This window comes from Eubalaena glacialis, chromosome 10 (genome assembly GCF_028564815.1).
Source record: "Eubalaena glacialis isolate mEubGla1 chromosome 10, mEubGla1.1.hap2.+ XY, whole genome shotgun sequence".
Classification (NCBI taxonomy): Eukaryota; Metazoa; Chordata; class Mammalia; order Artiodactyla; family Balaenidae; genus Eubalaena; species Eubalaena glacialis.
This window is the reverse complement of record NC_083725.1, coordinates 15754771-15771159: the sequence shown is the minus strand read 5'-3', so window position 1 is coordinate 15771159 and position 16389 is coordinate 15754771. Positions and strand designations below refer to the sequence as shown.

General features: G+C 36.6%; 1 protein-coding gene across 6 annotated transcripts in view; it reads right to left on the bottom strand.

The window, feature by feature from the left end:
* SIK3 (SIK family kinase 3) overlaps positions 1 to 16389 on the bottom strand; it is a 250357-nt gene that overhangs the window by 99683 nt on the left and 134285 nt on the right. For all 6 annotated transcript variants that reach the window (XM_061203636.1, XM_061203638.1, XM_061203637.1 and 3 more), the window contains exons 2-3: positions 13501 to 13617; positions 10170 to 10233 (exon numbers count right to left, since the gene is read on the bottom strand). In XM_061203636.1, coding sequence (XP_061059619.1) covers positions 10170 to 10233; positions 13501 to 13617 — 181 coding nt within the window. The remainder of the gene's footprint in view (positions 1 to 10169; positions 10234 to 13500; positions 13618 to 16389) is intronic.

Genomic DNA, 16389 nt, shown 5'->3' with positions numbered 1-16389 from the left:
TATGTTGCATTTATCACTGTTTGAAGTTACTGAGGTTTGTTTTCTTAAGGTTAATTTGTGACTGTTGAGGATGTTGGATGATTTCAGTTTTATAATTTTAGTCCTGAGGAAATAAATTCACTTTATAGAAATAAAATGTTAGGTGGGTTTAAACCCATTAAAAAAAAAAAAAAACCATACTAAACAACTTAATGAATATGAAATACGCCACATTCTCTCTCCTCTTGAAATCTTTTGAACATGCTACAGCATTTCTGAAATACCTTGCTCCCCCAGTTAATTCCAGAAAGTATCCAAAGATACAGTTCTTACACTACTTCTTTAAAGCCTTCACCACCCATGACATTAATATTAATCACCTGATCATGTTGGGGTAAGCCAATTCCTCTACCTGATAACGTTTGTAAATCATTAATATTTTATGGGGCGATATTCTGAGATTATGCCAAAATCCTGTCCCCATCTGTATTAGTTCCCTTAGGGTGCTGAAACAAATTACCACAAAATAGGTAGCTTAAAACAACTGCAGTTTATTCACTCACAGTTTTGGAAGCAAGAAATCCAAAATCAAGTTATCAGCAGGGACTCACTCTACCTGGAGGTTCTAGGGAAGAATCTTTTCTACACCTCTTCTAGCTTCTGGTCACTGTCAGTTTTCCTTGACTTGTGGCTGCATCACTCCAATCTGCTTTCTCTTTTTCAAGATTGTTTTGGCTATTCTGGGTCCTTTGTAATTCTACATAAATTTGGAATCAGGATATCAATTTCTACAAAAATGTCAGCTTAGATTCTGATGGGGACTGCATTGAATCTGTACATCAATTTGAACAGCACTGTCATCTTAACAATGTTAACTTTTACAATCAATGAACATGGGATGTTTTTCCAATCATTTAGATTGTCTTAAATATCTTTCAACATTGTTTTATACTTTTTTGTACTTTTCAGAGTATAAGATTTGCACTTCTTTTGTTAAATGTATTCGTAAGAATGTTATTCTTACTAATGCTATTGTAACCTGAACTGTCTTACTTCTTTCATTCTCAGATTGTTCACTGTAAGGATATGGGAATACAATTGAACATATTACTCCTGCATCCTGCAACCTTGCTAAACCCTTATATAGTCCTTACAGTTTTTTAGTGGATTTGTTAGGATTTTCCATATACAAGACCACGTTATCTGTGAATAAACTGTCTTACTTTTTCCCTTTACAACCTAGTGCCTTTTATATCTCTTTCTTGCCTAATTGCTGTGGCTAGAACCTCTAGTACGATGTTTAAATAGAAGTGGAGAGAGATGAAATCTTTGTCTTCTTCCTGATCTGTGGGGGAAAACATCTAGTCATTCACCATTAAGTGTGATGTTAGTTGTGAGTTTTCAGACATCCTTTATCGGATTAAAGAAGTTCCCTTCTATTTCTAGTTTGTTGAATATTTTTGTCATGAAAGAGTGTTGGATTCTGTCAAGCACTGTTTCTTCATATGTTGAGATGATCATGTTATCTTTTTTTTTTAATAAATTTATTTATTTTATTTATTTTGTTTTTAGCTGTGTTGGGTCTTCATTGCTGCGCGTGGGTTTTCTCTAGTAGCAGCGAGCTGGAGCTACTCTTCATTGCGGTGTGCGGGCTCTCATTGTGGTGGCTTCTCTTGTTGTGGAGCACGGGCTCTAGGCACGGGCTTCAGTAGTTGTGGCACACGGGCTCAGTAATTGTGACTCACGGGCTCTAGAGTGCAGGCTCAGTAGTTGCAGTGCACGGGCTTAGTTGCTCTGCAGCATGTGGGATCTTCCCGGACCAGGGCTTGAACCTGTGTCCCCTGCATTGGCAGGCGGATTCTTAACCACTGTGCCACCAGGGAAGCCCATCTTTTTTAATTTTAAATGTATTGGACTATATATAGTTGATTTAATGCTGTGTTAGTTTCATGTGTACAGCAAAGTGATTCAGTTATACATATACATATATTCATTCTTTTTTAGATTCTTTTCTCATATAGATTATCACAGAATATTGAGTGGAGGTCCCTGTGCTATACGGTTGGTCCTTATTAGTTATCTATCTTATATGTAGTATTGTGTGTATGTTCATCCCAAGCTCCTAATTTATCCCTCCCCCCACGTTTCCCCTTGGGTAACTGTAAGTTTGTCTTTGATATCTCTAAGTCTGTTTCTGTTTTGTAAATAAGTTCATTTGTATCATTTTTTAAAAATTAGATGCCACATATGAGTGATATCATATGATATTTGTCTTTCTCTGTCTGAGTTACTTCATTTAGTATGATAATTTCTACGTCACCCTTCTTGCTGCAAATGGCATTATTTCATTCTTTTTTATGGCTGAGTAATATTCCATAGTAAATATGTACCGCATCTTCTTTATCCATTCCTCTGTCGATGGACATTTAGGTTGCTTCCATGTCTTGGCTATTGTAAACAGTGCTGCAATAAACACTGGGGTGCATGTATCCTTTCGGATTACAGTTTTCTCTGGATATATGCCCAGGAGTGGGACTGCTGGGTCATATAGTAGTTCTATTTTTAGATTTTTAAGGAACCTCCACACTGTTCTCCATGGTGGTTGTACCAATTTGTACCAATTTACATTCCCACCAGCAGTGTAGGAGGGTTCCTCTTTGTCCACACCCCCTCCAGCATTTATTGTTTGTAGACTTTTTGATGATGGCCATTCTGATCAGTGCGAGGTGATACCTCATTGTAGTTTTAATTTGCATTTCTCTGATAATTAGTGATGTTGAGCATCTTTTCATGTGCTTTTTGGACATCTGTAAGTCTTCTTTGGGGAAACATCTTTTCAGGTCTTCTGCCCATTTTTTGATTGGGTTGTTTGTTTTTTTGACATAGAGCTGCATGAGCTGTTTGTATATTTTGGAGATTAATCCACTGTCAGTTGCTTCATTTGCAAACATTTTCTCACATTCTGTAGGTTGTCTTTTTGTTTGTTAATGGTTTCCTTTGTTGTGCAGAAGCTAAGTTTAACTAGGTCCCATTTGTTTATTTTTGTTTTTATTTTCATTACTCTAGGAGGTGGATCAAAAAAGATACTGCTGTGATTCATGTCAAAGAGTGTTCTGCCTATGTTTTCCCCTAAGAGTTTTATAGTGTCCGACCTTATATTTAGGTCTTTGTTCCATTTTGAGTTTATTTTTGTGTATGGTGTTAGAGAATGTTCTAATTTCATCCTTTTACATGTAGCTGTCCAGTTTTCCCAGGCCCACTTCTTTTCTCCATTGTACATGCTTGCCTGCTTTGTCATAGATTAATTGACCATAGGTGCGTGGGAGATGATATGTCATCTTGTATTTTCTTTTATTGATATGATGTATTACATTCATGAATTTTGATATGGTGAACCAACCTTGCATTTCTTGCACGTGGATAAATTCCACTTGATTACAGTGTATAATTCTTTTTATATGTTGCTGGATTTCATTTGTAAGTATTTTGTTGAATATTTTTGCATCCATAGTCATAAGAGATACTGGTCTGTAGTGTTTTTTTTCTTTTCCTTGTGAAGTCTTTGTCTGGTATTGGTATCAAGTATATACCAAGTGTACATGTATATATATATGTGTATATATATATGTATATATATATGTATGTATCAAGTCTCCCTCTTCTACTTTTAGAAGAGTTTGTGAACATTTGCTGTTAACTCTTTTCTAAATATTTGGTAGAGTTCAGCAATGATGCCCTCCAGACTTGGACTTTCTTTATGGGTGGTCTTTTGATTCCTGCTTCTATCTCTTCACTTGATATAGGTCTATTCAGATTGTCTATTTCTTCTTGAGTCAGTTTCAGTAGTTTGTGTCTTTCTAGGATTTTTTCCATTTTACCTAGGTTAAACAATTTGTTGGTGTACAATTGTTCAAGTATTCCTTTATAATAATTGTTATTAATTTAGGGTCAGTAGTAACATCTCTTCTTTCACTTCTGATTCTAGTGTTTGAGTGTTTCTTTTTTTCTTGGCCAATCTAACTAAAGATTTGTCAATTTTGTTGATCATTTCAAAGAACTAGCTTTTGGTTTCATTGATTTCCTCTATTTTTTTCTATTTTCTATTTCATTAAATTCTGCTATAATTATTATTCCCTTCCTTTAGCTAGATCTTAGGTTTGGTTTGCTCTTACTCTTCCACTGTCGTAAGGTAGAAGATTAGGTAATTGATCTTTCTTATTATAGGCATTCTACAGTTATAAACTTCCCTCTAAGCACTCCTTTAGTTGCATCCCATAGGTTTTGATATGTTGTCTTTATTTTCATCCATCTCAAAGTACTTTCTGAATTTGCCTTTGACTTCTTCTTTGACCCATTGCTTACTTTAAAATACATTGTTTAATTTTTACATATTTGTGAGTTCCCCAAAGTTTTCCTGCTATTCATTTCTAATTTCACTCCACTGTGGTTGTAAAACATTTTGTATTACTGCTAAAATTGAATAAGTTTAAATTTTATGCACGTTTGTTTTATGGCCTAGTATATGGTCTATCCTTGAGAATGTCCTGTGTTTACTTGATAAGCATGTATATAGTATTGTTGTTAGGTGGAGTGTTCTATAGATGTCTGTTAGGTATAGTTGGTTTACAGTATTGGTCAAGTCTTATTTTTCCTGTTGATCTTCTGTCTACTTTTTCTATCCATTATTGCAAGTAGAGTATTGAAGCTTCCAACTATTGTCATTGTCTATTTCTCCCTTCATTTCTGTCAGTTTTTGCATTTTATGCATTTTAGTGCTCTTTTATTAGATACACGTTTATAACTGTTATAGTTTCCTAATGTATTACCTTCTTATCATTATAGAATGTCCCTCTTTATCTCTAGTAGTAGAAATAAAGCTTTTGTGTTTTAAAGTCTATTTTGTCTGATATCAACATAGCCATTTGAGCTTTCTTGTCATTGCTGTTTGCATGATATATAATTTTCCATCCTTTTACTTTCAGTCTATTTGTATCTTTGAATTTAAAGTGTGTTTCTTGTAGACAGCATACACTGGACCATGTGTTTTTATTCAGTCTAACAATCATTGCCTTTGCATTAAATTATCCCACCCATTTACACTTAATATAAGTACTGATAATAGTTGGATTTATACCTGCTGTTTTACTTATTGTTTTCCATATATTTTATGTCTTTTTTTGTTGTTCTATACTGCCATTACTGCTTTCTTCTGCATTAAGTGAATATTTTTTAATGAAGCATTTCAACTTCTTTAATGATTTTTTACATTATAATTTTCTGAGGGTTTTTTTTAAAGTGACTGCTCTAGTGTTTAGCATGTATATTTTATCTTATCCAAATGAGCTTCTGATTTATACCAGGTGATTATATAGAAGGGTTTCTGCTTTATAGCATCATTTCTTTTACCCCCTTTTTTAGTGTTTTTGCAATAAAATTACATCAATTAATGTTACAAATCCAACAATACATTGCTATAATTATTTCTGTGCCATGTGTAATGACTTCCTTAGCCTAATGCAGTTTTTCTCACACATATTTCCTTTGTACTGTTATTGACAAATATATTACACATATATTACATTATAGCCTTAACAATGTATTTTATATTCAATTATTTTTAAACAGGTTAAAAGAAAAAAGGAGAAAGTATGCATCTTTTATGCCTTTTATAATTACATAATGACATTTATTGGTGCACTTTGTTTATTGTGTGAACTCAAATTACCATCTGAGGTCACCTGCTTTTACCTTGAAGAACTTCTTTTAGTATTTCTTGTAAGGTGTATCTGTCAGAAACAAATTCCCTTAGTATTTTTTTTTTCTTTATTTTTTGGCTGCGTTGGGTTTTCATTGCTGGGAGCAGGCTTTCTTTAGTTACAGCGAGCGGGGTCTACTCTTCATTGCGCTGCTTGGGCTTCTCATTGTGGTGGCTTCTCTTGTTGCAGAGCACAGGCTCTAGGCACGCGGGCTTCAGTAGTTGCAGCACGTGGGCTCAGTAGTTGTGGCGCACGGGCTTAGTTGCTCTGCGGCATGTGGGATCTTCCCAGACCAGGGCTCAAACCCATGTCCCCTCCATTGGCAGGCAGATTCTTAACCACTGTGCCACCAGTGAAGTCCCTCCCTCAGTTTCTGATTATCTGAGAAAGTCTATTTCACCTCCATTTTTGAAATATACGTTTACTGGTATAGGATTTTGATTAATAGTTTTTTTTTTTTCCTTTCAGGGCTTTAAAAATGTTATCCTATTGCCTTCTGGCCTCCGTTGTTTCTGCTGAAAAGTCTGCTATCTAAACCTACAGAACTCCCTTTAAGTGATGCATCATTTTTCTCTTGATGCTTTCAATATTTTGTCTTTGACTTTCACTATTCTTACTATGATGTATCTGTTTGTGGATCTCTTTGTGTTTAATCCTGATTGGATTTTATTGAGCTGATTGGATTTTATTGGATTTTATTGAGCTTCCTGGATATGTAAGTTATTGTTTTTCAATAAATTTGTGAAGTTTACAGTCATTATTTCCTTGCATATTTTTTCTGCTCCTTTCTCTCTTCTTCTAAGAAAAGAGACATTATAAATATGTTGGAGCATTTGATTGTATCCCACATTTCTCTGAGGCTCTACTCATTGTTCTTAATTCGTTTTTCTCTCTGTTCTTCAACTTGCATAAAATGCCTATCTACAAATTCACTTCTTGTTCTGCAGTTCAAATCAGTTAAGCCTCCTGATGAATTTTTTAATTTTAGTTATTTTACTTTTCAATTCCATAATTTCTTTTGATTCCTTTTTTTAAAATTTCCATCTCTTTATTGATATTCTCTATTTGATGTGACCCTGTAATCATATTTTCTTTTACGACTTTAATTGTGAGTTCCTTTATGTCTGTGAACATGTCCATAATGGCTACTTTAAAGTCTTTTTTTGATAAATGTGGCCTCTCTGACAGGCAGTTTCTGTGGCCTGCTTTTTTTTCAGTGTATGGGTCATACTTTCCTGTTTCTTTATATGCTTCATAGTTTGCTGTTGTTGGAAACCAGACATTTTAGATAACATGTTGTACCACGTCTAGGTACTGGTACACCTCTACCCTCCTGGAGCATGTTCTTGTTATTTGCTTGTTTATTTGTTTAGTGACTAGCTGGATTGTTTTAGTGAAGTTTATTCCCCCATACACAGTGATCAGCTTCTAATGTTGTTCCTCAGGGGAGGCACAGCCTTGGTATAACCATCATTACCCTCAGATCACTGGATCACCATGGTTTGGGCAGGGCTCTCTTCATGTTTTTTCTTAACCAAGCCCAGCTGTTAAAATCCAAAAAATGTGGCTGGTTGCTCTATCTTTTTTTTTTTTTTTTTAATATTTATTTATTTGGCTGTGTCGGGTCTTAGTTGAGGCACGGGGCTTCTCTCTAGTTGTGGCCGTGGGCTATAGAGTGCGCGGGCTTAGCTGCCCCACGGCATGTGGGAGCTTAGTTCCCCAACCAGGGATCAAACCTGCATCCCCTGCATTGGAAGGTGGCTTCTTAACCACTGGACCACCAGGGAAGTCCCTGGTTGTTCTATTATTTTCAACAATGCCCTGGAGCATAAACTGGTCTATAAACAATCCAATCAAATTCTGGTTCCTTTGAAGGAACAGTTTCTGAGATCAGTGTTTGATTTTTCTTCTGACCTTAGGAAGGCTCTTGTGATGTTTTACTCCCTGGTTCTTACCTGCAAACTAGCTGGCCTATACTTTAGCCTGCTCGAATCTCCTCTGAAATGCCTGTAACCACAACCTCCACAGTTCTTGTGAGTGCCTTCAGGCTTGAACTTCTTCATTCTCCATTGCAAATGAAGTCAGTTCCCTTGGGAAGAAATTAGGAGCTATATGTGTTATGGTCTGTTTCTCCCTCTGGGCAAATCTCTGAGCCAGGACTCTGAAGCTAGGCGTGGGGACAATGGAAAAGTTTTCCTTGAGTAACACTCCCTCTCTAGGAGCTGAACTCAGTGCAGAGAAAGGGGACACAATCTCAATTCTCCCAGCTTGACTCTCTTGGGATGACCTACCAACTTATAACCCAAGACAAGAGTGATCTGGGTCCCAGTATTCTCAGCATGCCACACCCAAACTCCACAAGTCAGGGCTGGGTGGAAGAAGGAGTCCCCACTGTTCAACTGCTCTCACCCAGGACTTAGCAACAGCAATAGGTAGCTGGGGCAGGATAAGAAATGCTGATGTCCAGTTCCTCCGGGAAGAAAGCCATTAGTCTAGGTGAAAGGGGGGACCAGAGGGCAGGCCTGTGTTCTTGGCTACAGTAATCTTGAGTGTAATCTCCACCTTGCTGAGCTGGCTAGGGGGAAGAAGGAAGCAGTACTGGCTTAAAAACCACAGACACTCTTATTTCTTACTAAATTTTCATAGATATTCTTGAATAAATGTTTCTTCAGTTGCTGTTCACCCTTAGAACCATTTCCAGAGACTTTAAATGGCTGGATTTTAGGGGTTTTTTAAATCACTTTCACCAGTTTCACTGGGGAGCAGGGCAGCAGAGCTCCTCATGGTATCCTACCAGAAGTTGATCACCCATTTGTCATTTAACATGGAGGTGAAGGAAGCAAAGTGTTGGGGCTGTATATGTGCTATCTCATTTTATCTTCACAACTGTAAGGCAGATATTACAGATCTGACTTTTATAGACCATGAAACTGAGTCCCAAAATCCAAGTAAAAAAGCAAATAGTGGCAACGATCTGATTCAAAACCAGCTATAACTGCCTCCAAAGCTCATGTTCTTGATTAAGCCCGTCCCTTCATCTCTGATACAGATACTTTTAAAAACAAGACCTCATGAGACAGTTATATCCCTGTGCAGGCACAATGATTTCTTTAGGTGATACATCAATTTCTTCCTCCTCCAGATCTTTTATAATAATACCATGAGAAGTACTATTCTGTTTCCTCATGCCTTGAGCTACATTCCCACAAAGAATCTATCTTTTATCTTTTCTGTACTTTTGAAATCTGTTTTCCTAAAGAGCAAAGTAGGTATGATGCGCACTGTGTTTGGTTCTTTGATTATTATGAACATTAAGATGACAAGGTCTCTTTGCTCCCAAGATTACCATTATGCATAAGCACAGATACAAAGCCAAGCAAAAATGTCATTAAGAAGTGATACCTCCTTTAAAAAAGACTCGCACTTATTTTGAAGATTCTTAGATACAAAATTGTCAGATTTATGGGGAAAGTTTAACATACCAAAATATTCATAGTCACAACTCACAGTCACTAATAAGAAGATTCCACTTTAAAAGTGATATCATGCTTTTTAATATATTTTAAATAAGTAAGTGCCAATATTTTGAAAATTAAAAAAATTCTTACCATCCAGATTTAAACTAAAACAAAATCTAAAAAAATAAAGAAACTAGATAAACCTAAAATATATAAGAAGAAACCTTTCTCTATATTCACATGCCAAAAAAGAAATAAAATTTAAAAATAAAAAGACATGTCAATCTAGATTTGAAAGTTTAGTCATTATCTCTATTTGGCTCCATTTATCATTGTTGCCACAAAAAAAAAAAAAAAAAAAAATGGGGGGGCCAGTTTTTACCACATCAAAAAGTCATATTTCCTGGTAACAAATTCTCCTGCTTAATTCTGATGTTGTGCTAACCTAAGTGTTAGAGGAAAAAAAGAATAGCTACTGAAGACAAAACGTCCTAAATTACAAGAATCATTAAGGGAACTGTGAACACATGGTAAGGAATACAGTTACATGTTATATTTAAATAAATGTTAAAGAATGCATTAGGGTGAGACCGTTTGCTCTGAGTGGCTATTTCACACACAACAGAGGCCCACCACACTTGTAAGCATTCTGTCACACTTGGTCACCCCAGTTAGAATCTGGCAATAGGAAAGACCCTCAAAAGTTCAGAGAAATGCTTGTTTTTTGAAGATCTTTAATCTCAACCATCAACACCTTACTGAAATAAACAAAACACCTTTGCTAAGGAAACAAAGATGGTGAAGACTTAAAGAGATGAATCAAAAATAATTAAAATTACTTTGTTGATAGAAAATGACAGCACTGAAGGACAGCATCAAGTGACAGCTGCTCAAGTGACAAAGGCATCGAACAGCTATTTTAAGTTTGCCATGGTGTGCTCAATAGCTGTTTAAAGAATGCAATAAATGTACTTACCAAATATTTCCCCTCCACTAGCATATTCTGTCACCAGATAAATCATCCGTTCTGTCTCCATAACCTGGTGCAAAGGCAGGAAAGTGACAGTGATACAAATGACAGGCTGATATCATAGGAAGAGAAACTAATGAATCTTCTTTTGTCATTTGAAGTATTAATAACCATTACTGCCTAAAGGAGACTTAAAACATTAGGGGATTGGGAGGGTGACAGACATAAACGTTATTAAGAAGAAAGGGGGAAAACAGGTATTCCTCCACGTTTTTAAAAGTAGGAGATATTTACTACTTGAGAGAGTCCTTTTGTCGTCTCAGGAGGCCTCTGCAATCTTTTAAGCTCCACAAAACTGAGAAGCAAAGAAGCTGCCAAGAACCAAAAAGTTCACGTTCGACAGTGATCACTTGAAGCTCAAAAACGTCCCCCGCAAAACCCAACCAAAACAAAACTTAGGGGGAATAACAGGAATCACTTAAGACCTGCACAAATATCACATATGGCTGTGCTTTTTTAAAATGGAAATGACAATTTTCCTGTCCACCATCCTTTTATTCAAAACTGGGAACAATAATATAAATATTCAACACTTCAATAATATAAACGACTTACTTGTATTTTTATCTTAGTCTCTATTTTGCCACTGTTTAAAAAATTAGTTGTAGTGTGTTGTCAGTGACTTCTTCCTTTTTACCTTTTTCATTAAATATTTATTAAAGTAATATATGAGTATATATGTTCATTATAAACATTTTAAATACCCAGTATATAAACAAAAGACCAAAGGTTTTCCTCTTTCCAACCCCCTCCCTTTTATTCCCCAGTGGAAACACTGTTAATAGCTTATTCTACAACATTTTAGAGCAGTGCTGTCCAATAGAAACATTGTGATTCTCATATATAATTTTAACTTTTCTAGTAGCCACATTAAAAAAGTAAAAAGAAAAAGGTGAAGTTAATTCTAATAATATATTTTATTATCATTAATATTATTTCAAAAATTTTTAATTGTAAACAGCTCCAATTTTTATATTTACATTAATATTAAATGAAAGTAAAAATCCAGTTCCTCATTCACTCTAGCCGCATGTTAATACACAATAACCACATGTGGCTAGTGGCTATCATAGTAGGCAATACAGTTTTACACTTTCACTATGCTTCAAGGTTAATTATGTTATCAAATCATTCCCTAGTCACTTTATTTTTGACATCTCTATACATTAATACCATAACAGTATCATACGTTACCTTATAATAATAGATCTATTTCTTCTTTTCAATAGTTTCATGGTACTCCATTGTATGTATGCACATTCTTTTAATTTTTCAATCTAATAACTGTGTCATTTTTTTCACTTTAATTTAAAAACTCTCTATAGACTGGTGATACTAGCCCACTGTTACATGTATTGCTTCCAAGTTCTTTATACGTTGACTTATATAACAAAAAGTAAGTACCCTAAATATATGCAGTTGTTTAGGAAAAAAAAAAGAAAAGAAAAAAAAATGTCATAATGTGTATCTCCTTTGTACCAGGCCTTTTATTGACTGTAAATTTTTTACATTTTTTAAATTTTATTGAAGTATAGTTGATTTACAGTGTTGTTTTTAATTTCAGATTTTAAAAAAAAATCTTTTCAGGAGTTCAAAAACTTTCCTATATAGTTATCTATATTTGGCTCACTCCATAAACCTGAAGAGACTAAAGTTTTAACAAATGACCTGAAAACTGCCTTGACAATTCAACAGCCGTTCTTCACCTTGGCAGTTCAGAATCTCCCATTAACAATATTAGCTGCCAGAGAGCAAAATTAAAGCTTAAAAAAGGGCAATGTTCAAAGCCAGGGCTGAAAGTATATAAACCTTATAGGCTAAAGAAATCTTGGGTAAGAAAGGTAAATTTGCAGATTTCAGTTACAAGGTTAGTACCTATAAGTTAACCTCTTGAGAAAGATCAGCCTAATAAGCTCTACAACTATTTAAAGATGATTTATTTTAAAAAGTGAGGTCAAGAAGTTTACTCAATCTGTCAGGATAGGAAGGAAGCAGAGGTTAGACACCTCTGAGTGTGCAGATACAGGTCTTCAGGCAACCCCAGGAACCGTGCATGGGTTTCCTTCTGGGGTACAATGGAGGTGTGGTTCAACGTAATTTAGTGTGATGAATTTCAACAAGCCTGCTCCTGCTGATCTAATTCATTTCATTATGTGAGCAGCTGATGCCAGAGACGAGCCCTAACACTGTAGCCTTAACCGTATACACTAATATCAAGACATGCTTTCTTTCCCATGAAAGTAACAGACTATGAAAGCTTCCCCCTTTGGGCCTTGGGCAATGTACTCTTCACACTCTTACACATGATCCCGGATCTGGGCCAGTAACCATTTACTGCAGACTAACAGCAGCAAATGAATTGAGGGGGTGGCCACATCCTGCAGAACCAGGTGATGGCTGATCTGGTAGAAAGCAGTGAGCAGGGCTGGCCCTATGTACAGGCAGAGCTCATGGCTGCCAACACGCTGCAATTTGAGAAGCACCTCAAAGCTCCACCTCTCCCAAAATACCTCCTCTACCAGCCTGCTAGGGCAAGGCTAGCAAGGCTAGGGCAAGGCTAGGGCAAGTCCTCCTCTCCTATCTGGCTTAAAATTCCAGCCATTAGATTTACTGCTTTTGCAGTAAGGCTAGGGAATCACTTTTGATGATGGCATGAAATATGCATGCTTCTTGGGAAGGTAAGAAAACTAGAACAGAAATCTCTTCCATTACACAGAATCAATCTCTTGGTTATCAAAGTAATCAAATGCTATCTTAGAAAACTAAGTCTAGGACCCTGTTAGAATAGAAAGGAGGTAGGCTCTGACTCATACAAGAAGCCATACTTAAAATATCCTTTGCCATCATAATTCATAACATGATCACAGAAATTAGTATTTAAATAATATTGTAAAATTAATATTATTTTCACCCCTCAAAATTCTGTTCCTTTTGGGCTTCCCATTCTGCTTTAAGATTCTGACCTAAATAAGTAAGTTCTCATCATCTTCTAAATAATCTTTTTGTGTAACTCTAAGAATGGCATCCAAGTTTTAAAAAACACATTATAAAGGCCTACTTAGGTAAGTTAGACCTTACCAGTAAATATCCAAGGGAAACAGAAGTACTCAGTTGGGGGATAATAGGGTAGGATAAATAGTAGGATGAATATACGAACATAGAAACAAAAAAAAGTTGCAGATGTTCACCCACCCACCTTCTCTTCAAAAGTAACCACAGACACAAGTGACCATTCTGGGTTCTTTGTTGCCATACGCTACACCACTAGTGATCCTACCTGGTAAAGCCTGATAATATGGGGGTGGCAAAGCATCTTCATAATTTGAACTTCTCGGAAAATCTTCTTCAAGTTTTCTTCATCCAGCTGGGTCTTATCTATGATCTTGATAGCAACCTGACAACAGAGAAAGAAAATTTACTCTGATGCATTATTAAAAGGAGTTTACTAAGGAAAATTAAATCCACTTTAAAACGTATTCCACAAAATACAAACTGCCAGTATTTTGTTTACAGAATGCCAATGAAGAAAATAAATTTACTCTTTTTAAAAAGACAGAAAATGGACTTCTCTGGTGGCGCAGTGGTTAAGAATCTGCCTGCCAATGCAGGGGACACGGGTTCGAGCCCTGGTCCGGGAAGATCCCACATGCCATGGAGCAACTAAGCCCACGCGCCACAACTACTGAGCCTGCGCTCTAGAGCCCGCGAGCCACAACTACTGAGCCCACATGCCACAACTACTGAAGCCCGCACGCCTACAGCCCGTGCTCTGCAACAAGAGAAGTCACCGCAATGAGAAGCCCACGCACCACAACGAAGAGTAGCCCCCGCTCGCCGCAACTAGAGAAAGCCTGCACACAGCAACAAAGACCCAATGAAGAAAGAAAGAAAGGAAGGAAGGAAGGAAAGGAGGGAGGGAGGAAGACAGGAAATGGATTCCTAGCAAGTTGGTCTCAAAGGAACAGACTCCTAAAGCTAATGGGTCTTCTGCCATTTCTTAAATTGCTGCTACAGTAAAACCCCAGGACAAAATACTTCATTACTCTGCAGATGCAGTTACATTTTAGGCAAATCATGCTGGGTGCAGAGAATGGTATGTAGGGCCTCTTATTAAGACAAGAAGCTTATATCATAAGTGATGACTTAGTAAGGGCTGACCAGAAATCCACAGGTGCATCCCACACCTCACCAGGTGCTTCTGTAACTCAATAACAGTAGTAGTAGTGGTGATGGTGGTAGTGGTACCAGCAGCAGTTACTATATACTGAACACTAACTGTATGCCAGGCATAATCCTTAGTGCTTTGCAAGTACTAACTCATTTAAACCTTACAACACTCCATATTATTATCAATCTTATTTTACAAATATGGAAACTGAGACACAAAGAGATTAAGTAATTACCCAAGATTAAGTAATTCATAGCTAGTATGTGGTAGAGCCAAGATTGAAGCCCAGGTATCTCGGCTTTGGAGTCAAATTCTTAATGATAACCCTACAAAAATCTGGAGATCTTTCTGTGCTGTATATACACTGCTTCAGCATAAAACAGCTTTCTACTTTGCTCATAATTCTTAAGATACTCAGCAGCACACATACTTAAAAACAGAATGAATGATGAAAGACTTTTTAAAATTACTAAATCTAAACTTCTTCATTATTCTCAGTGAAATACTCAAAATATTGGGTTGCCCCCGAATATCTCTATATCTCAGTTTCAATTACTCAATCAGTATGTAATCAATGGATATTAGTTGGATGAAGAACCAGGACTAGGCAAATTCTAGCCCCTTTCAATTCTTAAAATTCTATGGTTCTATACAATGGGGGAAGAAAATTTAATTTATACTAATTGAGAAAAAAAGGAAAAAGAAAAATCAGGGAAGCAAAAATGTCAATACTAAAAAGTTTAGCCTAAGGATGTAAAGACAGTATGGAACTATACATGCTAGATGATTCAAATGTATGAATGACCAACATAACAATAACTCTGTTTGGAGCTGTTTCAGATGTAGAATGAGGACTGACGGGAGAAAGGCACAGGCAGACAAATTTCAGCTCAATTCAGAGTTAAGCCCTGCCTAATGATGGAATGTGATAAAATGAGGCGGGTGTAGCTTGAGCTTCAGAGATTAACCAGACACAGCCTTCACTTCAATGAGCTCACAATCTAGTAGAGGAAAGACATATGTGAAACAGCCAACTATACAACATTGGAAATACAATCAATAAAGCTATGTACACAGTATAAGTAGAAAAGAGGATGAAGTATGACCTTCACTTGAGGGGAGAATAAGTAGACATAGGGAAAGACTTCACAAAGAAGAGAGAACTTGAGAAGAGACAGAATTGAGATGGGCAGAAAAGAAGGAAGAGAATTTTATAAGGAACAACAGCAGAATCATTAACAAGTCCTACCAGCTGCTTGATCTCCTAATAAGTCTTGAACCATATGACCCGCGACCACTAGCATTTCTACTCCTCATCACTGTGTCAGATCACACACAGTGTGCTGTCTAATATAGTAGGCACCAGCCACATGTGACTACTGAGCACTTGAAATGTGCACTTAAAATATACACCAGATTTCAAAGACTTAATATTAAAAAGGGAATATAAGGGGCTTCCCTGGTGGCACAGTGGTTGAGAATCTGCCTGCCAATGCAGGGGACACGGGTTCGAGCCCTGGGCTGGGAAGATCCCACATGCCGCAGAGCAGCTAGGCCCATGAGCCACAACTACTGAGCCTGCACGTCTGGAGCCTGTGCTCTGCAACAAGAGAGGCCGCGATAGTGAGAGGCCCGCGCACCGCGATGAAGAGTGGCCCCCACTTGCCACAACTAGAGAAAGCCCTCGCACAGAAATGAAGACCCAACACAGCCATAAATAAATAAATTAAAAAAAAAAAAAAAAAAAGCTTCCAAGTTATTGCTATAAAAAAAAAAAGGGAATATAAGCTATCTCACTGATAATTTGTACATTGATTACATGTAGAAATAACATTATGGATATGCTAGGTAAATAAAATATATTATTAAAACTAATTTCAACGAAAAGGCAACCCTATGGAATGGGAAAAATATTTACAAATCACATATCTGATAAGGGGTTACTATCCAAAATATAGAAGGAATTCATACAACTCAGTTTAAAAAAAAAACCCAATT